The 22,261-nt window shown below is 67.9% G+C and overlaps 1 protein-coding gene across 1 annotated transcript; it reads left to right on the forward strand.

Moving 5' to 3' along the window:
* The first annotated feature begins 8,846 nt into the window (after positions 1-8,846).
* HSPA12B (heat shock protein family A (Hsp70) member 12B) lies at positions 8,847-22,261 on the forward strand. The gene is made up of 13 exons (XM_084285872.1): positions 8,847-9,061; positions 10,977-11,038; positions 13,303-13,403; positions 14,540-14,664; positions 15,391-15,577; positions 16,023-16,127; positions 16,298-16,414; positions 17,146-17,317; positions 18,259-18,345; positions 18,618-18,722; positions 20,118-20,376; positions 20,584-20,687; positions 20,923-22,261. Exons 2-13 carry the CDS (start codon positions 10,996-10,998, stop codon positions 21,573-21,575), a joined length of 2,058 nt encoding a protein of 685 aa, XP_084141998.1. The 5' UTR covers positions 8,847-9,061; positions 10,977-10,995; the 3' UTR covers positions 21,576-22,261.

Here is a 22,261-nt window from a genome sequence, read left to right on the forward strand (position 1 = left end):
GCCCCACATCACCTCGCAGCGTCCCTCCTGGCCCCAAAGCCCCCTCACCCCGTGCTGCTGTTCCCAAGGGGTGACCCCAGGAGGTGACCCCACAAGGTGACCCCATGGCTGTCCCCAGCAGCCACCGCACAGCCCCGGCGCGCCGTCAGCGGTCGGGATTAAACAGCAGCAGCACTTCCCCCTTTTTGTGCTCTTCCCATCCGTATTTTGCTCTCTGCGGGCTGGGATTTATTAATCGAGGGGAAGGAAGCGCCGCGGCCCCTGGTTTCGTTTCCCTGCCTCCCCTCCCGGTTTCGTTTTCTGGCGGCGGGGCCGGGGTCCCGTGAGCAGCCCAGTGGGGGCACCGGGGGTTGGGGCTGGGGCACGGCAGCTCTGAAAACCCAAATCTTGGCTGGGTTCAGCAGGAATTGATAAGCTGAGTGTGTGGGACGGAGCAGCAGGGGCTGAGCATCGCCACCCCGACACCGACAGGACGGTGCCTGGATGGGAGAAGGGAAAATGGGGTGATCGCCCGGAGAAGGAGCTGTAACCATCCCCTCTGCACCCACACGCACCCATCTCTGCGGGACAGCCTCCAAAATCCCCACAGGGCTCGCAGGCAGTGCCAGGCAGCTGGCCGGCTCCTTTGGGTGCTGCTGGAACTCGCCCGTGGGGCTGGGCACCAGGAGGGGCACGGGGAAACTGCTCAGCACCCCCAACACCGATCCTGCAGCACCCCCATGGCAAAACTCGGCCCCCAGGGTCCCCTTCCCAGCCCCTCCGTGCCCCGGGGGCAGCAGAATCACCTCGGAGTGACAGCGAGGGTCCGTGTCCCCCGGTGGTCCCCGTGTCCTCCGGTGGTCCCCGTGTCCCCCGGCGGGCGCCCGGCTGTGCCTCCACGCTGCCACCCGTCCCACGTGGCCAGGGGCGAGCTATTTATCTGCTGCGGGGGGTAAGGAGCCCAAATCCACACCACTTCCCCGTTTAGGGGTTTGTCCCTGCCTCCGGTTTTGGGAAGTGGCTGCCACCGTCAGCTCTTTCTTGCCTTCTCCTGATGGGGGCTCTTTTGGGGTGGGCACCAAGGGGGTCCGCACGGGAGGGTTTTGCAGGGGTCCAGGCCCCCAGTCCTATTTGGGGGGGTGAATGCTTTTGCACCCCCTCAGCACTGCTGTGCCATGCCTGGCCAAAATTAGGGCACGGGAGGCACCGACCCACTCCAGGGTCCAGTTTTAGGGTCCCACTGGGTGCCCCTGCTCCGTGCCACGGACCCTGCAGCGGGGTGAGCCTGACAGAGAGCCCCCAGGGCAGGCGCAGCCCCCAGGGCAGGCACGGCCTCCCTACAGCCCTGGGCACCCCCGTGCCAACTTTTGGGGCTCAGCCACCCCCAGAGCCAGCCTGGGGCCCCACAGAAACCAACGGGGCCGTTTGCTGCCCGTGCCGGCGCTGCAGCACGTGGGGACCGCGCTGGTGCTGGGCTGCTCTGGGACAGGGCCCAGGTCCAGCATCTGCTGCAGGTGCCTGGATTTAGGGGAAGGGAACCTGCGCTGTGGCACAGGTGTTCTGTGCTCTGTGCGTTTGAGGACTCGCAGTCTGCTTGATTTTGTGCAAAAGGGGCTGGGAACGTGAGAACTGTGAGCCCTGGGGTGCTGCGTGCACCCTGCAGCACTCACACCACAGCACCCTACAGCTCCCTGCAGCACCCCAAAGCTCCCTGCAACTCCCCACAGCACCCCACAGCACCCCAAAACTCACCACAGCACCCCAAAGCTCCCCACAGCACCCCAAAGCTCCCCACAGCACCCCAAAACTCCCCGCAGCTCCCCACACAGCGCTCTGGTGCTGGTGCCAGGCTGGGCTCACCGCAGCGTGGGTGCAGAGGCAGTGCCACAGCCGCCCCCCCCGCACAGCCCCCTGCCAAAACACCCTCGGGAACGGCCCCCAAAGTGGGCAGGGGGGCAGGGAGCGGGGCTGCTGCCCCCGGGGGGCCTGCAGGGACCTCGTTGTATCAGCACCGTGCGTTTCCAGCTGGGTTTGAGCCGCATCCCCTGACGCAGCACCGCCAAATCCTGACTCTGCAAGGAGCCAGCTGGCCCCAGCGCAGCCCCAGCTCCAGCCCCTCCGCGTGGGCTCCCTCTCAGCATTTTTTTTGGAGCCCCACAGCCCCCACACCCCCACGGCTCCACTCGCCCAGCTCCGGGCACTGCTGGGGCTGGATGCGCCCCTCGCCACGCCGCAGCCTCGTCCCAAATCTGTCCCCACAGCTGCCCAGCGCTGCGATCCCCCTGCCCCAGTGGATCCAGCTCCTTTTTGGACATTTTAACCCCCTCCTGGGTTTCAGGCACCCGGGGGCTCCCCCGGAGCCATGTCCCAGCAGTGAGGCTCGATGTCCCCGCGTGGCACTGGGCACGCAGAGGGTGCCTGCCCGCGGCACCGAGCCTTCATGTGGGCAGCGGGCAGCACCCAGGCTGGAGCCCCCCCCGGTTCCTCTTTCCAGGTCCCAAGACACATCCCGCGAGGGTGGTGCCCGTCTGGAAAGGGGAACCTCCTGGGGAAAGCAAAAGAAATGCAGGAGATGAGTGAAAGTCTGCGCTGTGCCAGCAGAGCCATGCCCCGCGCACGGGGACAGGAGTTGGCGGTGGCGACCTGGGGACCAGCACCCAGGCGGGTGCTCACCCAAGGGTGCAGGGAGGCTGCTGGGGCCCCAAAATCAGCTTCGGCTCCTTCCCCTGCTGTCAGTCGTGGGGGGCTGCAAGGTCACAGGAGGCTGGGGTTGGGGTGGGCACAGGGCACGGGGGAGCCGCCGTCAATGCTGGAGGAGAGCGGGGCTGGGCGCTGCGCCCCGAACCCAGAGCCCTGCGCAGACGGGGGATGGAAGGGTTGGGGAAGGGGTGGGGAAGGGCTGGGGAAGGGCTGGGGGAGGGCTGGGCATTCCCTAAAGCTGCCAGGGAAAAAGGAAGGGGGAGCCTGGAAGTCTCTGTCCGGAGGCAGCCTGCTCCTTCTCCCCAGAGGAATGCGGGACGCCGGCATACCAGAGCGATAAGGGGCTGCCCGGGGGCATCCCAGGAATTTGGGGTGTGAGGTGTTGGGAGGGAGAGAGGGAAACACCACGGAAAAGCGAGCATAAATCAGCAGCAGTGATGTGCGGGGGGGGCTGCAGCCCCTGCTGGCAGTGGTGGGAATGGGGGGGGGAAAAAAATCCCCATGAAAAAATGCGCCTTGTGCCCGTCTGCCTGCTCGGGGGGCACCGCAGGCAGGAGGGGCTCAAGGCTGGCTGCAAACCCCCCCAGGAGTCCCAGTTAACGTCCTGGGGGCAGAGAGGGGAAGAAAAGCATGTTGGCTGACATGGGGCTGACATCGGGGGGCATGGGCCTGAATTTGGGGGGGTCGGGGCAGCTCCAGGACCCTGCCCTCCCCCTGCAGCCAGAGGGGCTGGAGCCCCACAGGGACACCGGGGGCCCCCCGGGGCCGTGCTTTTCTTGGCAGTGGGGTGGGCGCGAGGCCCCCAGGCTCTGGGCCAGGCTCTGCTGAGCAGATTTGGGGGGGGGGGGATTGCAAGCCCCAAGCTGGAGGCGAGTGCAGGGGCCCCGGGAGGGGAAAGGGACAGGGCTGCGGAGCTGGGGACGAGGGGACCCAGGGCCAGGGGGGAAGTGGGGATGGGCAGGACAGACCCTGCACGGCGTGGGGGGGCGAGAACCGGGGCTGCTTTGGGGCTGGGAGCCCCCCTGCAGGCAGAGCAGCCCCCCCGGTGCCCCCGGTTGGGTGCGCACAGCTGCAGGCAGCGCACGGCTCGGCCCCGCGAGCTGGGCTTGCGGGAGCAGCAGCGTCTGGGTTTGGATTTCGGGAGATTTGGACACGTGTAGCAGCCCAGCAGGCTTTCAAGTGCAAAATCAATTCCGACTGCTCGACCCCGGCTTGCACATCTCGGGGACGACGCCGGGCTGAAGCGGTTTTCGGCGCGGCGAGCCAGCGATCCCCGAGGGTTCATTAGCTCGCGCGCCAGGCGGGGGCTGCTGCGAGGAACAGGCGAGAAAAATCGCCTTAAATTATTCCTGAGACACGAGGAGCGATCAGGCCCGAGGCGACGTGATGTGGCACACGCTGTGCTGCTGGAGCTCTGCACGGCCAGGCGAGGGGGAGCGCAGGTCAGCGCCCCGGCACCTCCGGGGATGCGCCCAGAGCCTGGCTCAGCCTAAAATTGGGGTCAATTTTAGGGCTCAGCCTAAAACTGGGGTCAAAATGTAGGGTTTGTGCACGCGGGGGTGGTAACGGGGATGGGGACCCTTGCCTGGTGGCAGCGCTCTGCTGCCAGGGTTTGGTGAGGATGAGGAGGTGCCCAAAAGCCTCGGACCCCTCGGATCCATGGGGATAGCACTGGAGGAGCCCCCTCATCACTGGGGGCTCCCCGAGCACCAGGAGCTTGCCCCCCACGCGTGGGGACCACCAGCTCCTGCCCTGAGGGCTGGCAGCAGCTCCTGTGCCTCGGGGAGGGACGGGGTCCCCAAAGGGACAGCCCCGGCCACGCACCAGCAACCACAATTTCCAGGGCCAGAAGCGCTGGTGCTGGCCACAGGGTGCTGAGCCCTGCTCATGGGGGGGGGGCTGCGGCACTGCAGGGGACAGAGGGGACGGTCAGCAGGGGACAGCGCCGGGGGGGACAAGGGGGTGGCTGTGGGGAGGTTGGAAAGGGGAAGAGGGAACCGCAGCCTCGTCCCCAGGCTGCCGCGCACGTGACACCGAAACCCAGGAAAGCCAGAGCCCCGTGGCACCCCAAAAACCACAGCCCAAGGGCCTGGGGGCTGTGCAGGGGGAGGTGAGGCCCCCCCCCGAGGGGGGTTTGTGCCTGCTGAGAGCCCCCCGGTGGGCGAGGAGCGGCTCCCTGTGCGCGCGGGGTTCTGCGGACATCAGCAGTTTTGCGCTGAAATGCTCTGATTTGGGGATTCTTTCAGATTTCTGGAGGCGAGGAGGCCGTCTCTGCCAAAACTGCTGGCAGCGAGACGCGGACTTGGAAACCGGAGAACATTTTGCTCGGGGAATTACGAGAACGCAGCCCGAAAGGGGGATTTTTAAGGCGTCCTCTCAGGGTGCAGGGCTGGAGACGCGCAGGGTGCCCCCCTCCCCGTGCCAAGGCAGCGAGGGGACACCCTGACGGGTGGGGAGGGGACACAAGGGGGGGGCTCGGGGACATCGCAGCCCCCAGGGTGCCCGCCTCGTGCCGAGCAGCTTGCCGGGGAGGCTGCTGTCAGCTCGATGTCCCCGACACGGCTCTCGCCTGCATCGCATTACGGGCAGCGCCGGCGCCGCCGGGAGCGGGTTAGGGACACCGTGCACGCCTGGCAGCGCCCGCGGCGCCGTGCAGAGCTTTGCTTCTGCTCCTCCGTGTCCTCCCCTCACGGTTATCAGGACCTGAAACATCAACGCGCAGCGCGGGGCTGGCGGAGGCACGTGGAACCCCCCCCGCCGTGAGATTCAGGGCAGAAAAAGGGGTCCCTTGGGCTCCCAGCCCCAAATTTCTCCCCCCAGGGAAGCAGCAGGTCCCTGTGGCTGCAGCCCCCCGGGGCCCACCGCAGCCCCCAGCCCCCAGTTGCCATCCCAGTGCCTTCGTCCCCATGCGCCCACGGAGGGAAGGGACTCGGGGATGGGGCAGGGGGCTTGGGGAGGGGGCCTGGGGACCGGGGATGGGGTGCCCCGTGCACACAGCCCGGTGTGAATTGGGCCCACCCAAATGGGGACCAATACAATATTTTTGACATTTTGGCTGTTCCATACCCACCAGGAACCCACCGAGGACAGCTCAGGGGATGGGGACCCAGGGGGACACACGCCGCACCCAGCCCCATGGGCAGGACCCCCTGGGAACCCCCCAAGCCCCCCTAAACCGGCTGCAGGAGCCGTGCCGGCCCCTCCAGGCCGCGTTCCGACACCGCAGGAAGGAGCTGAATTTGGGTTATTTTTAGTGGTCTCCTCGGCCGAGCTGCTGCCCGGCACGGGGCTCCCAGAGCAGCTCGGCCACACGTGCCAGCATCATCGGGGACATTTCTGTGAGAGGGACAAGGTGCTGGAAAGCCCCGAGCCCGGGCATTTGGCACCGTGCTGGTGTGAAAGTGCTTCGTCTGCACCACCCGCCCGCTGCCGGGGCAGGGAAAGGGGTGGCGAAAGAATGAGGCTTTTTGGGCAAAACCCGCTGCCAGGCGGTGCCGGTGGGTGACCCGGGAGCGGGGGACAAGGGACACGGCTCCGGGCGGCCCAGGGCACGCAGGGGAAGGGGAGAGGCCAGGAAGGAAGCTGGCAGCACCCGACCTGGGGACAATGTGGCCCCGGGGAGCAGAGGTCCCACGAGCAGAGCGCAGGCGCCGTGCGCGGCCGCGGCTTCCTGGGGAAGTCGGGAGTGGGTGTGCGTGGGGAGGGGGGGGCGCAGAGTGCGGGTGTGTGAGCGTGCACGGGTGTGCACGAGCGTGGCAGGGCAGGGCGGGTGTGCAGGGCTGGGAGCTGGCCCCGGGGGTGTGCACAGAGGGGGCTGTGGGGGTGTTTCGGGGGGTCCCCTGTGGGACCCTGAAGGTGCCCGGGGGGCTGCGCTGCTCCCCTGGCAGGGGGGTGTGGGGGCGCAGGGCTGGCAGCAGAACAGCTCCGTGAATGTAGCCCCGTTTGGGGCCAGAAATGGGCATTTCAGCACCGAGCATCTTGGCACGGGGGTGCAGCAACCTCGGGGCACCCCCGCTGCAGCCCCCCCCCCCCGGCACCAAGGGCTGGGAGCAGACGGGACGCACAGCAAGGAGGCTGAAGGAGGGAAGAAGGAAAACCTTTCTACCCATGGAAAGGGGAGCCATGGGCCCCCACGGTGCTCCCCCCCCGAAGCAGTGGGCGCCGTGCTGACCAGGCACTGAGGCACAGGCAGCTGCTGCCCCCCCCCCCCCCGTCCCAGCCCACGTGCGCCGTGACCGCAGATGCCCCCGCGCTCCGGTGCTTTCCTTCGCCCCAGGGTTCCCGTGGGAAGCTGGAGGAGGGGGGTCACCAACCCAAAAAGCCCCCCCCAGGGCAGAGCTTGGCAGCTGTGGAGCAGCAGGCAGGAGGGTGGAGGGGCACAGGGGCGCTGGCTGAGCCCTGGCACCCCCAGGGCAGGGGCAGGGGGGCTGGGGCTGTGCCCAAAAACCCCAGCGGGTGCTGCCCGGGGGACGTGGAGCTGCAGGGAGCAGCGGGGCTGGGCGGGGTGGGAAGATTTGTGAAAGGGTCCTGGGCGCCTGGATAACAGCAGTGGGAAGGGGGGTCCCCGGGGGGGGGGTGGCCCCTTCCTTCGCTCCCCCTACACCGTCCCCAAACCCACACCTGGGGGCAGAGGGAGGTGAGGGGGGGGCGCAGCCAGGTGGCCCTGGTGATGGTGCCACCGGGTGGTGACAGTGGTGGTGATGATGATGATGATGATGATGATGGTGGTGGTGGTGGTGGTGGTGGTGGTGATTGCCCCCCTCACGCTGCACAGCAAGACCTGGCACAGGAGGGGGCAGCTCGGCTTTGCCCACCCAGGCTGGCACGGCCGGCCTCTGGGGGAGCAAACTGGGTGAACTGGGCTGGGTGCGTGTCCAAAGGAGCAAACAAACTGGGTGAACTGGGCTGGGTGCGTGTCCAGAGGAGAGAACAAACTGGGTGAACTGGGCTGGGTGCGTGCCCAGAGGAGCAAACCGGACAGGGCTGCGTGCCCAGGGGCTGCGGGCAGGGGGGCGCGGAGCCACCCTAAAAACATCAGAGGGTGCCCGAGTGGGGGTCACCCATCCTGGCCCACCCCCGTTTTGCCTCTCCACCCCGTACAGCGTGCTTTTTGCGCCCCCAAAAGCTGGGCTGGCCCCCAGCTCTGCGCTCTCCTCCCGTGCTTCCTGCGGCAGTGCTCGGGGCCCTCCTCAATCGCCGGAAAGCGCTACCTCATCCCTTGACGGGGAGCCAGGGAAGCAAACACAGGCGTAGCCCCCTCCGCCCCTCTCTTCCCCTCCTCTTCCCCTCCCTCCGGCAGCTTCCCGGCTCCGGGTGGGGCTGGGACCCCCCCCCGGCACTGGGGGCACAGCCGGGCCCTGCGCCCCCACAGCCCCGGCACCGGGTCCCCCGGAGAGCTGCCCTTGGGACCCCACTGCCCAGCGCCTTCTGGGCTCCTCCCAGTTCCGAAACTGGGACCGAGGGGGCACGGGGTGGCAAAGGGGCAGATAAAGGGGTGCGTACTGCCACCAACGCCACCACCACCAGGCACAGCTCACCCAGCCCTGCTCACCCTCAATCCCCCCCAGGCAGCCCCCCCAAGGATTTGACGCCCTTTTGGCAATGCCAGGCTGGTGGCACGCAGAGGTGGCACGGTGCCTGGCAGCTCTCGGGGACACGGCTCCGTGCCCCGGCCAAAATGCTCAGCTGGAGAGCAGGGAGTGGGGACGGCCACGGGGCTGGGGGAAACGGGGCTGAGAAGGGCTGGGGGGGCTGGGGGCACGGACAGACGGACAAGCAGGACAGACACACAGGGACAGAGGGCTGTGGGGACACGGCCAGGATCTCTGTGGGTGTAAAGAGCGCACAAACCCGGGGAGAAATGTGCGTGGGGGGACACGGGCAGCTGAGGGAACCGAGGGGCAGCCGTGCCCGCAGGCACCGAGGGGAGGGTGCTGAGGGTGCCCCCCAGCTCCCCGCAGCCCCCCCAAGCTGCTCGGTGGCCTCGGCCCCTCGGCGGCCTCGGTCCCTCCCCGGTGCGGGGAGGCCGGGGCCGAGCCGAGGTTTCCGTCCCGGCGGCCGCTGGCCCTGCCTCCTCCTCCCCGCTCCCACATCTGCAGCTGGAATTGCAATTTGAACCGCTGCCGGGGCTGGGCCGGGAGGGAGAGGGGAGCGGAGGAAGGCGCCTCGGGAAGCCAGAGCCAGGAGCAGGGCGGCGGAGCCGGGCACGGGCAGGCGGGGGGCTGGAATCACCGGGCATCACCAGAGCGAGGGGGCAGGAGGGCACCGACGGCACCACCGAGGGCACCGGTGGCACCGAGGGCACCGGCAGGAGCCGTGGGAGCAGCTGGGGAGAGAAGGAGGTGGCCGGCCCTGGGGTGTCCCCGCTGCCCCCGCCGCAGAGGTGAGCGCCTGCGGGGTTCGTGGTGGGACCTGGGGAGCGCAGAGCGGCACCGCCCAAAATTTGGGGCCAGGGGGGACACGGCGCTGGGGAAGGGGCTGTGGGGAAGGTGTCGCAGCCGGGACGTCGGAGGTGTCCCCCCAGTTTGGGGATTTGGTGAGCGAGTGCCGCGGAACTGGGGAGGACTGGGCTGGGCTGGGTCCTGTCCCCAGCCCTGAGCTGCGGGCAGGGAGCACGGGTGGGAGTGGGGGGGGGGCTGTTTGGACCCCCCTGAGCCTCCACGGGCCCTGTCCCACCCCACGCCCCGTCCTGTGGGGACACCACCACAACCCGTGGGGACAACTCGGTGACATCCCAGCACCTTGCAGTGCCAGCAGGAGGTCGTGAGTGGCACGGGGCCCACCACGCTGGGGGCACCCGGTGGTGGCCAAGCGACGGCAGCGGGCAGGATCCTCTCTGCCCAGAGGATTTGGGGGCTCCCCAAGCCCTGCAGCCCCATTTCTGGGGTCACTGCACCCCCAGAGCCTCACGGCTGCTCAGAGACCCCCGGGCTCGTGCAGGTGGAGCCGTGGAGGACCCACACCCGGTGGTGCCGGTGTCCCCGTGCCGTGCGCCCACACCGGCACCCCGCGGTGCCCAGCCTGCCCGCGCCCTCCCGGCCTCGTTTCCTTTCCCCATTTCCCCGAGCCCCCGCAGAAGAGGAAGCGGCAGAGCCCTCGGAACTGCTGCTGCTGCACAATTTGCCGCGAGCCATCGCTGGGAGCCGCTGGCACCCTCCCCGGCAGGGGTTGCGGGGTCTGGTGAGGCTCGTGGGGCACCCCAAAAGCTGTGCCAGCACCCGGACGGTGCAGGGGACAAGTGTCCGGTGCTGCACGGGGACAGGCAGGGCAGGGGCTTGGCAGCTTGGGGACAAACTGGGTGGCCACCAGGCACCCGCAGCCTGGGGCTCTGCTGCGGCTGCTGAGTGACCGAGAGCGTCCCACGGCCACCAGGGGCAAGGACACGAAAGCTCTGAGGCACAAGAGGCCAGCGCCTCACTTCTGCCTCCTGCTCGGGCAGAGGGCTCCGAGCACCCGCTGGAGGCGTGCGGCCTCTTTGGGATCTCCCAGGCAGGACGTGGGGACACAGAGGGGGCTGGGGCACGGAGGCTGCCCCCGCACGGCCCCATCGGTGGGCGCTGGGGTTTTGGGGCTGCCCATCGGGGCTGCCTGGAGCTGGAGGAGCACAAGGGGAGCCCAAACTGCAGGGCAAAGTCACCGTGGCTGGAGATGAGCCCTGGGCAGAGCTGCAGCGAGCTGAGCACGGGGCAGAGGCGCCCCAAAAAAACGGGATTTGGGGAGGCGATGCCGGGGGCGCAGCGGTGCAAGGTGCTCCCAGCACCTCGCCACCTGCCTTTCTTTCCTAGCTCGAGGCCTTTTTTTGGGACTGTGCCCGGGTGGCAGAGCGTGGGTGGGTTTGGCTGGCAGCAAAGCCCCCTCCCCACCTTGCTCAGCCCCGTTGGGAGCCCGGGGGGCTTTGTGGGATGGAAACCACTGGTGGGGGCACGGCACCTCGGGGGCGGCGCGATGCTCTCACAGCAGGCAGGGCGCCAGGAGCCCCTTCCTCAGCCAGGGGAGAGGGGTTTTGGAGCGGGTCCCTGCTGGATCTGCCCCCCAGGACAGGCAGGGACACCTTGGGCCACAGCCAGTGCCACCCCCCCTGTCACCACCGGTGTCCGACAGACCTCGGGCTCCCCACCACGGTCCCTGCTCCTGCGGGGTCCCGGAGGGCGCAGGGTCACTTCAGCCCTGTCCCCATGGGGTCATTGAGTGGGGTCGAGCCTGGGCTTCCCCGGTGACCCCAGGGGACCCTGTGGGTGGCCCGGAGTGTGCGGGGGGCTACAGGGCACTCGCCCACCACCCGCTCTCCCCCTCTGCAGCCGGGAAGGCGAGGCCGCGATGGCGACGCTGCTGGAGCCCGGCGTGCGCAGCCTGCGCGTGGGTAAGTGCCGCGGGGAGGGCGGCTGGGGGGGGTCCGTCTGCTCCCCCCACCCCCCCCCCCACACACACAGGGCAGCCGCTGTCCCCAACGCCACCCCCCGAGCTGCTGACGCCGTGGAACCCCCCCCCCTGCGCCCCTAATGAGCCGCGCTCCCCCGCGCCCCATAACCAGAACCAGCTGCTGCCGCGAAACCTGACGCCGCGCCAGCAGCGGCCCCAGCAGCGGCACCGCACGGGCCCCCCCCTCCACAAATCCCCCCCCCCCCGTGCATGTCCTGCGGCCCCCCCACGCCCCACGCACCGCCCCGTGTCCCCCTGTGTCCCCCCACCCGCCCAGCCCCACACCCGCTCCGCTCCCTGCCACCCTTTGGGGCGCCGCGCTGTGCCCCCCCCCCCAAAAAAAAAACAGAGGCTGCGCTGCCTCCCCCCCCCCCACAGCCCCACCGCCCCGTCCCCAGGGACTTTCCTTTTTGTCAGGGATCAAATATTCATGCCGCAGACACGGATACAGGGAAAGGCACTTATGGAACAAGCGTGAAGGACGAGGCCGTGGCGTGCCGGGGAGCAGCCGAGCCCCCCCCCGGACCCCCCTCCCGTCAGCTCCTGGGGGGGCCCAAAGCAAAATCCGGCCTCTGGCAGCGGCACGCACGGTGCTGAGCCCTGGTGAGCCGTGCGTGGTGCTCGGCTCCTGGCCAGCCCGGGAGGCAAAGCAGTGGGGAACGGCCGGGACCCCCACTGCCGGCGTTGGGGTGCCCACCACCAAGCCCAGCCCCAGTTTTAGGGTCGCAGAGGACCCCCCCGCTGCAGGCCGTGGGGCTCCCAAGCTGGATTTAGGGAGCTGCCCCTGGGGTGTCACTGGGGTCACTGGGAGCACGGGGGGGTTCACCTGGACACAGATATTTGGGCATCCGTGCCGGGTACCCCTGGCGGGGGGACACCCCCGCAACCCCCCTGGGGCATTTATGGCAGCTCAGGTGGATGCAGCGAGCGCAGCCAAGTGTGGGCATCCCCCCGCAGGGAGCAGACGCTGGGCATCAGCCCTGCCCTGACCCCGACCCCGTCCCACCACCCCCATGCCTGGCAGCCCCCCCGTTCCTCGCCCTGTGCCGCTCTCCAACCACCCGCAGGGGGTCCCGCGCCCGTCCCCAGCCCCTGTCCCCAGCGCAGCCCCGTGGAGCCCCCCCGGGCCCGCAGCTGGAGCCTGTCCACCCCTCGGTTTGTGCACTCGCAGGCGGGTGATTAATTAATCAGCCCCTCTGCTAATTGGAGCCATGTGCCGGGGGGGGGGGAGCGCAGCCAGCAGGCAGCCCCGGGCACGAGGCACGGCTCCGGCGCTGACCCCATCCCGGGGCTGGCGGTGAGGGGCTGGGGTCGGGATCCCCCCGGGGCTGGGGCACCAAAACTGAGCCGGGCACCTCGGGGACGAGCTCAGGACCTCGACTTGATGCTGGATGTGGCCGGTGGCAGCCACGGGAGGAGGCACCGGGGTGGCTGGCACTGCCAAGCGGGGGGCACCAGCGCTGCGGCTGCTCGCCCCCCGGCACGGCGCAGCCCCCGGGGCTGTTTGCAGCCGTCCCCGGCAGATGTTGCCAATGTTGCCACGCCGAATTAACATGTGTTCGTCACACGTCCACGGCCGCCTCGACTTAAAAATAGCAGAGCCTGGAGATCCCAGCGCATCCCTTACGGCTGCAAAGACGTCACGTTGCGTGAGGCCTCGCGCCTCTGCCGTCAGCTTGCAGGAATGGGATCCGGCTGCTCCTTCCCTGCTCAGAGACCCCCCCCCCCTCTCTCTCACCGTCCCAGTTCCCACTGGGGAGCGTCCCAGTTCCCCACAGAGGCAGGGCTCACCCCACAGCTCGCCCATCCCAAAGGGAAGGGGCTCCACCTGCACAGCCCGGGGGCAGGAGCTGGGCTTGCAGGGTCACCCGGAGAGCTTCCGACACCGCTTTTAGGGTGAAACGAATCCTCCCCCGTGTGCCAGTTCCCCTCGGGTGATGGGGAAGGGATTCAGCCCTCGCCTCACCCCCAAAGCCTGCCCCACCAGCGAGCTGGGTCCCCCGCTGACCCAAATCAGGCTGTCCCAAATCTCTGTGCTGCCCCTCCCCGTGCCCCAAGGAGGGGTGCCTCGGTTCTGGGGCTCTCCTCCGACCACGTCCCCATCCCTGCACGAGCTGTGACCCCTGACAACCCCGTACCCAAACCAGCACATGGGGAGGGGACAGGGCTCGTCCCCGTGCCAGGCTCACCCCGCTGTGTCCCCAGGTGCCGACGGGGAGCAGTGCCCCACGCCGTCCCCCCCCGGCTCCCCGGGGACGCACCACGACAGCTGCAGCATCGCCCCGCTGACGCCCTCCCAGTCCCCGGTAAGGCAACCTCGGGGTCCCCGCGTCCCCACGTGGCTCCCTGCCCATCGGTGCTCGCCCCCCGCTGTCCTCCCAGCCCACCCGGGCACCCTGCCCCTCCCTACTGGCTGTGCATGGGGTTGGTGCCCAAACCCGTGCCCGTGCCAGGGGATTTGCAGCACCCGCAGTTTTCCCATCCGTGCCAGTGCCCGTGGGTAGCGTAAGGGCATGGCTCAGCAGCAAGGGGGGTGGAGGAAATACCAGCAAAGTGCAACTCTTCCCAAAGCTTTTCTCCCGCTAGTTCCACTCGCTTTTTTTCTGCTTGCTCCTGTCGGAATATCCCGGGGGCTGCGAGGACAGACGAAGGCGCGTGCCGGAGCGGGTCCCTCCCGGGGGCTTGCTGTCCCTGCAGTCACCAGGCCGTGCACATTTCTGAGACAACTACATCACCCATGCTAACAGGAGCGTGTTTTCTGAGGCTCGCTGATGTCTGCATTTATCAGATCTGAACGCATTAAAAACTTAATGAGGGCTTTTAGCTGCCTGCCTCTGCCCCGCGAAGGTGCGGGCGGTGCTGCGCGGGGCTCTGCGCCTCCTGGTGCACAGACGGGTGGGGACACCCCCTCCTGGGCACCTGGACGTCCCCCGTCTCTCAAGCAGGGAGGATTTTGGTGAAACAGAGTTAAAAGTTGCAGGGTTTGAAGGTAGCACACCCCCCTAACAGCAGCTCCACACGGGGAAGAGCGGAGACCCCCGGGCAGCCTGCGTGGGCTGCGGGCGCATCTCCCTCCAGCTGGTTTCTGGCCACTTCCCATAGAGGTTGTCTTTGGAAACCGCTGCAGTGAGGCACCACGAGGCCGAGCACGCAGGCAGCCTCTTTTCTTTCTGTTTTTGGAGCTGTGCAAGAGTAGAAATTGCCCCGTGCTGTAGAACCGCAGAGCATCATTGCAGAGGAAACCACGGCGTCACCGCGTCCCTGCCCTGGTGTGGGGTCAGGCTCAGAGAAATCACTGCGGGGACAGCAGCGATTTTTTTCCAAAACAGGAAAAATTAACCCCTTCGGGAGGCTTTATCCCTTTTCCCAAAGCAGCTAGCGCTGCTTCGTGCCCACCCTGTGCGAGCCGTGCCCCATCCCTAACCTCCTCCTTGTGTTGCAGAGGAGCGAGGCGCGCTCCCTGCAGAGCCCCTCCTTTGCCGTCGTGGTGGCCATCGACTTCGGCACCACGTCCAGCGGCTACGCCTTCAGCTTCTGCAGCGACCCCGAGGCCATCCACATGATGAGGTAACGCGCAGCTGAGGCCCCCGCGCTGCTCCTGCCGCCCACCCGGGGCTTCTGGCCAAAAGCAGCCGGGAGCCAGCTCGGGGAGATGAGGGGGGGACCACCACCGGCGGTGGGGGTGCTTGGGCGCACGGGGTGGAAGCGCCCCAGTTGAGGGGCCCTGCACTGACTGGGAGGACTGGGTGAGCACCATTTAATTGGTGCTCCGTCCTAATTACCTGTGCGGGTGCCAGAGGAGCACTGCAGGGGCCGTGCACGGGGAGCAAAGCAGTCTCCATGCGGGTGTGAGCACGCACCGAGAGCCTTCCTGGTGACTTTGCCCTTTCCTTGTCCCTCTGCGGGGCATTTGAGCCCACAAAAATAAACCAAAGGGGCCGGGGTTATGGCCCTGCAGCCACCCTCTCCTCGGGCAGGGCTGGTGGCCACGGGGGCTTGGTGGGCTCCGTCCCCCTCCCCAGCTGCCCGCGTGCAGCTGTGGCTCTCCCTGCCCCGTGCCTCCTGGCCGGTTCCTCACCATGCCAGGGGGCTTGGCAGCAAGGAGCAGCCCAGCGCATCCCCCGGCGTGGGGGTCCTGGGGGGCTTTAAGGTTCCTGCGTGCTTTGGGGAGGGCTGTGGTGTGCCATGGGGTGCTGCGCCATGCTGTGCCATGCCGTGCCGTGCCGTGCCGTGCCGTGCCGTGCTGCACTGCCTGCCCCTCAGGGGCTCAGCACCACCGGCCGCTGTGTGCAGGAAATGGGAAGGAGGGGACCCGGGGGTGGCCAACCAGAAGACCCCCACCAGCCTGCTGCTGACGCCGGAGGGCAGCTTCCACAGCTTCGGCTACACCGCCAGGGACTACTACCACGACCTGGACCCCGAGGAGGCCCGCGACTGGCTCTACTTTGAGAAGTTTAAGATGAAAATCCACAGCACCAGCGTAAGGCTGCGCCCCTGTGCTCCTGCAAAGAGAGGGGCTCTGGGGGGTGGGAGCAGAAATTTGGGGGGCTGGAGGGGGGGGCAAAACAAACCTCTGAGTGTCAGCATCCACAGAGTGCGCCCAGCGCCCTGCTCGCTTGTCACGCATTTTACGCTTTGCAACATGGCCCATTTTGGGGGGGGATTTTTCGTTCCCCCATCTGAGCTGCTTTGGAGCGGGCACGTGCGGCTGCAGCGCGGTGCTGTGGGCGCAAACCGCAGCCGTGCTGATAACCCGGGGGCAGGCAGGCAGCTGGGTGCCCCCGGCCCTGCTCCTGTGCCCACCACGGGGACCCCGAGGCTGGGAACGGCCGTGGCCGTGCTGCCCGTGGGGCTGGCCGTGTCCCTGCTCCGTGCCCCTGCTGCCAGCCGCGTCCCATCGGCCGTGCGCTGCTCTCCCCGGCCAGGACCTCACCATGAAAACCGAGCTGGAAGCTGTGAACGGGAAGAAAATGCCAGCCCTGGAGGTGTTCGCCCACGCGCTCCGCTTCTTCAAGCAGCACGCCCTGCAGGTAGGGCACCCACGGGGCTCCTGTGCCCCCCCTGCAGCAGCACCAGGGGCCGTGGCTCTGCACCCCCTGCCCGGACACGGTGCTGGCCCCCTCCTCCTGCGGCTTCTGGCCCCTCGCCCACCGCCCCGGGGTGGAAATTGGGGTGGCAGCGGCTGCTTCTCGCCCGGCAGGAGCTGAAGGAGCAGTGCCCGGCGCTGCCGGAGCGGGATGCCGTCCGCTGGGTGATCACCGTGCCGGCCATCTGGAAGCAGCCGGCCAAGCAGTTCATGCGGGAGGCTGCCTACAAGGCGAGGGGGGCAGCTGGGGGGGGGGGGCCGGGGGGGGGGGAGCGGCTCCCCTGGGTGAGGAGGGGTCGCTGTGGGGATGGGGTCGGGGAGGGGGAGCCGGGGGGCCAAGCCTCAGCCCCATCCTGCAGCCGCCTGGGTGTGATGGGGAGCGTGGCATGAGGAGGGCATGGGGAACCTCCCTGTGCAGCACCACGGGGAGCGTCTGCCTGTCGCGATATCCTGTCCCTGTCACGATAGCCTGTCCCTATCGTGATACCCTGTCCCCATCACGATAGCCTGTCCCTGTCATTATACCTTGTCCCTGTCACGATGCCCTGTCCCTGTCACGATGCCCTGTCCGTGTTGTGATACCCTGTCCCTGTCATGGTGCCCTGTCCCTATCATGATACCCTGTCCTTGTCGCAATACCCTGTCCCTATCGTGATACCTTGTCCCTATCACGATACCCTGTCCCCATTGTGATACCCTGTCCCTATCACAATACCTTGTCCCTGTCTCGATACCCTGTCCCTGTTGCGATACCCTGTCCCCATCACGATACCCTGTCCCTGTCGTGATACCCTGTTCCTATCACGATACCCTGTCCCTATCGCGATACCCAGTCCCTGTCACAATACCCTGTCCCCATTGCAATACCCTGTCCCGCCATGATACCCTGTCCCTATCACGATACCCCATCCCTATCGCGATACCCCGTCCCTGTCGTGACACCCCGTCCCCCCCCCTCTCAGGCCGGGCTGGTGTCCCCGGAGACCCCGGAGCAGCTGCTGATCGCGCTGGAGCCCGAGGCCGCCTCCATCTACTGCAGGAAGCTGCGGCTGCACCAGCTGGTGGAGCTGAGCTGCGGGGCCCCCCACAACGGGCTGGGCCCCCACCGCGACATCGACTCCAGCTTCAGGCAGGGTGAGCGGGGGGGGGGGGCCCGGGGGGTGTTCCCCAAATGCCCCCCTGTTTGGGGACAGCCCTGTCCGGGGACCCCCAGCTTACCCAAGGCCCCCCTGCTCCCTCCCAGGGTGGGTGTTGTTGGGAGGAGCCCCCCACCCATAAAGCCAGCAGGGTCCTGGTGCTGCCCCGAGGACGGGGATCGGAGCCCCCCCATCCCCCTGTGCCGTATGGGGATGGGGGAAACTGAGGCTGGGGCAGCCGCACCCCCCCCCCAAAAAAAAACAGCCCCTGCCCTTCCTGGCTGCCCTGATGGCCCCGGGAGGGGACAGGGCAGAGGAAACCCCACCCGGATGGGACACGCTGTGCCGGTGGGGGAGAGACAAAGGGGGGGCACCACGGAGACACGGGGGTCCCATGGGGTGTAGTGGGGGTCCCTTGGGGTGCTGTGGGGGTGCCGTGGGGTGCTGTGGGGGTCCCTTGGGGTTCTGTGGGGTCCCTTGGGGTGTCGTGGGGGTCCCATGGGGTGCTCTGGGGTCCCATGGGGTACTGCAGGGGGTCCTGTGGGGTGCTGCAGTGGGTCCATGGGGTGCTGCGGGGGTCCCATGGGGTGCTGTGGGGTCCCTTGGGGTGCTGTGGGGGTCCCACGGGGTGAAGTGGGGTGAAGTGGGGGTCCTATATGGTGCTGTGGGGGTCCCATGGGGTGCTGCAGGGGTCCCTTGGGGTGCTGTGGGGTCCCTTGGGGTGCTGCAGGGGTCCCATGGGGTGCTGTGGGGGTCCCATGGGGTGCTGTGGGGTCCCTTGGGGGTCCCTTGGTGTGCTGCGGGGGTCCCGTGGGGTGAACTGGGGGTCCCATGGGATGCAGTGGGGATCTGTGGGATGCAGTGGGGGTCCCATGGGGTGCCGTGGGGGTCCCTGTGCGCCCCCCCCAGCCTGACACCGCCCCCCCGTTGCCCCCACAGCCCGCGAGCAGCTGCGGCGGTCGCGGCACAGCCGAACCTTCCTGGTGGAGTCGGGCGTCGGGGAGCTGTGGGCAGAGATGCAGGCGGGTAGGAGAGGGGGCGGCGGGGTGGGGGGTGGGGGGGGGGGGGACAAAAAGGGGGGGGGTCCTCAACCTAAATTGGGGTTTGGGGGGTTCCTCGCTCCAGCCAAACGCCGCCACGCCTGCGCCCTTCCCCTTGGGGGCTCCAAAACCAGCTGGGGAAAAAAAATTAAAAAAATTTAAAAACATTTAAAAAAAGGCAAAAACAACACAAATTGGGGTTCGAGCTGCCCGTGGCTGCATTGTGGCCCCCCCCCAATCCTGTGTCCCCCCCCCCAGGTGACCGGTACATCGTGGCGGACTGCGGTGGCGGCACGGTGGACCTGACCGTGCACCAGATCGAGAAGCCGCAGGGGACCCTAAAGGAGCTCTACAAAGCCTCGGGTGGGGTGCAGACCCCCCCCCCGGACCCCCCCCCCACGGGAAAAGGGTTTTGGGGGGCTTCTGGGGGGCACCGTGGGGCTGGGGGGGGTTGGGGGCTGGTGGGGTTGGGGGGGGGGTTTGGGGATCGGGGGGGCTCTGGGGGGGGGGTTGGGGGCGGTGGGGTCCGGGGGTGCCCCCCCCCCGTGCCCCCCCCCCCGTGGCCGGGCTCTGTCCTGCGGCGCCCCCTGGTGGCAGCGGGGAGCGGGGACGGCACTGGGGGGGGGGGGGAGGGGAGGGGGGGGCGGCTGGGGGCTGCGGGGGGGGGGGAGGGGGACGGGGGGGGTGCAGTGGGATGGGGGGGGGGCCGGGGCAGAAGATGAGGCTGAGGTTCGGGTTTGGGGATGAGCCCACCGCCCCCCCCCCGCAGTGGTGTCCCCCCCCCCCCGGATGTGCCTTGCAGCCCCCCCAGCACTGACGGGGTGATATGGGGTGGGATGGGGTGACATGGGGTGACAGGGGGTGGCACAGGGTGACAGGGGGTGACAGGGGGTGACACGGTGATAGGGGGTGACACGGGGTGTTATGGAGGTGCTACAGGGTGGCATGGGGTGACGGGGTGACAGGGGGTGGCACAGGGTGACACAGGGGTAGGATGGGGTGACATGGGGTGACATGGGGTGGCACGGGGTGGCACAAGGTGACACGGGGTGACACAGGGTCACAGGGGATGACATGGGGAGACACAGGGGTGACGTGGGGTGGCACGGGGTGGCACAGGGTGACATGGGGTGACATGGGGGTGCTACAGGGTGGCATGGGGTGACATGGGGTGACACAGGGGTGGCATGGGGGTGACATGGAGTGACACGGGGTGACACAGGGGTAGGATGGGGTGACATGGGGTGACACAGGATGACATAGGGTGACATGGGGTGACATGGGATGACATGGGGTGACACAGGGGTGACACAGGGGTGACATGGGGTGGTGCCACAGGGTGACATGGGGTGGCACAGGGTGACACAGGGGTGACACGAGTTGGTATGGGGTGACATGGGGATGCTACAGGGTGACAGAGGGTGACATGGGGTGACAGGGGGTGACATGGGGTGACACAGGGTGACACAGGGTGACATGGGGTGACATGGGGTGGGATGGGGTGACATGGAGTGAAGGGTGGCACTGGGTGACATGGGGTGACACTGGGGTGACAGGGGGTGACACGGGGTGACACGTCACCCCACTCCCTGCTGGGGGGAGGACATTCCATGTCCCCTGCCCCTGCAGGACCCCCCCATACCCCCAGCTCACCCCCAGACAGGAGGCTCCCCTCTGCATCCCCCCACCCCACTGCCTGCCCCATGCCGTGGGGCCGGGGTCTCTGCCTGACCCACGCCCCCCCCCCCCCCAACACAGGGGGTCCGTACGGCGCCGTGGGGGTGGACCTGGCCTTCGAGCGGCTGCTGTGCCACATCTTCGGGGACGATTTCATCGCCACCTTCAAGGCCAAGCGCCCGGCCGCCTGGGTGGACCTCACCATCGCCTTCGAGGCCCGCAAGCGAGCGGCGGCCCCGTCCCGCGCCAGCCCCCTCAACGTCTCCCTGCCCTTCTCCTTCATCGACTTCTACCGCAAGCACCGGGGCCAGAACGTGGAGACGGCGCTCAAGAAGAGCAAGTGAGAGCCCGGAGAGGGTGGGGGGCACACGGGCACCCCCAGCCCCATGGCACCGCACGGCACCGGAGGGTCCCCGTGGAGACGTGGAGGGGCTGAGGGGGAGCACAACGCTGCCCTGGGGGGGGGTTGGGGGGGGTTTGGGGGGCTGGGGGGGAGCTTTTGGTGAGGGTCAGCCCCACGCGCCCCCCTCCTCTCCTCCCTCCCCAGCGTGAATTTCGTCAAGTGGTCGTCCCAGGGGATGCTGCGCATGTCCCCGGAGGCCATGAGCGAGCTCTTCCAGCCCACCATCACCCAGATCATCAACCACATTGGTGAGTGATGGTCTGCAACGGGGTGGGGGGGTGCTCCCTGCCCCCCCCGGCACCATACAGAGCACCTGCAGCACCCCCACACAGCCCCCAGCACCCCCCAGAGATGGGGAGCCCCTCAGTGGCTCCCTCGGCACCGAGTGCTGCCCGGACCCAACCCTCCTCCCCAACTCACCGGCACCGGGGGGGCTCCCTCGCCCCTCGCCAAGCCCCAAATCCCCTCTCTGTCCCCCCCCAGACGCCCTCCTGAAGAAGCCCGAGGTGCAAGGCATCAAATTCCTGTTCCTGGTGGGGGGCTTCGCCGAGTCGCCCATGCTGCAGCACGCCGTGCAGGCCGCCTTCGGCGCCGCGTGCCGCGTCATCATCCCCCAGGACGTGGGGCTCACCATCCTCAAGGGCGCCGTGCTCTTCGGCCTCGACCCCACCATCGTCCGCGTGCGGCGCTCCCCCCTCACCTACGGCGTGGGGGTGCTCAACAAGTTCGTGGAGGGCAAGCACCCGCGGGAGAAGCTGCTGGTGAAGGAAGGCAAGAACTGGTGCACCGACATCTTCGAGAAATTCGTCTCCGTCGATCAGTCGGTGGCGCTGGGGGAGGTGGTGCAGCGCAGCTACTGCCCGGCCCGCCCCGGCCAGCGCAAAACCATCATCAACATCTACTGCAGCGCCGCGGACGACGTGGTCTACATCACCGACCCCGGCGTGCGCAAGTGTGGCACCGTCAGCCTGGAGCTGCCCCAGTTGGGCGGCGACGCCGACGCCGCCGGCTCGCCGCGCGCCCGCCGCGAGATCCGCGCCGCCATGCAGTTTGGGGACACGGAGATCAAGGTGACGGCCGTGGACATGAGCACCTCCAAGACGGTGCGGGCCACCATCGATTTCCTCTCCAACTGATGGGCCCAGCGGGGCTGGCAAGGGGGGGCACCCTGGGGTGCCGGGAGCCGAGCGCTCGCCCCCTTCGCCGCGCCACGAGGCCGCCGCCACCCCGCAGGGCGCCCCGACGCTGAGAATCGCTCCCCAAAAAAAAAGGGCTGAGGGGCTGAATTCAGAAGGCATCAAGCCAGCCCTGGCACGGCCACTGCCCCCAGCACCCAGGGAGGGGTCTGGGGCTGCCCCCCCCCCCGCTGCTGGAGCCTGCATCATGCTTCCCAAACCCCAAATTTCTGATTTTTTTTTACTGCTCGTCGCTGCGGGTGCCACGCTGAGCCCCGGGGACGCAGAGCGTGCGGGAAGGAGCCCCGCACCCAGCCCGGGGCTGCCTGGAAATGCTCAGCCCCCCCCCCAAATCCCCTGGCTGCCCACACACCAACAAACACATCCCCACCCCCCCGGGAGTCTGAGAGCTGCAGGGAAAGGCAGGGGGAGCCCCCCCTCCGTGGGTTTTAATCGCATTTAGGAGAGAAAATTGCCCTTGAGGGTGCAGCGGAGGGGGGGCCGCAAACAGGCTGAGCTCTGGCACGGTTTGAGCTGACATTTATTAGTTACCTCTATAGATATTATTTTTTTTCCTTTTTTTTTTGTACTTAAAAACCCGCCCGCGCACGGCCATGTATATATATATCTATATATTTATATCTGTA

This window comes from Netta rufina, assembly GCF_964035555.1.
Source record: "Netta rufina genome assembly, chromosome: 4".
Classification (NCBI taxonomy): Eukaryota; Metazoa; Chordata; class Aves; order Anseriformes; family Anatidae; genus Netta; species Netta rufina.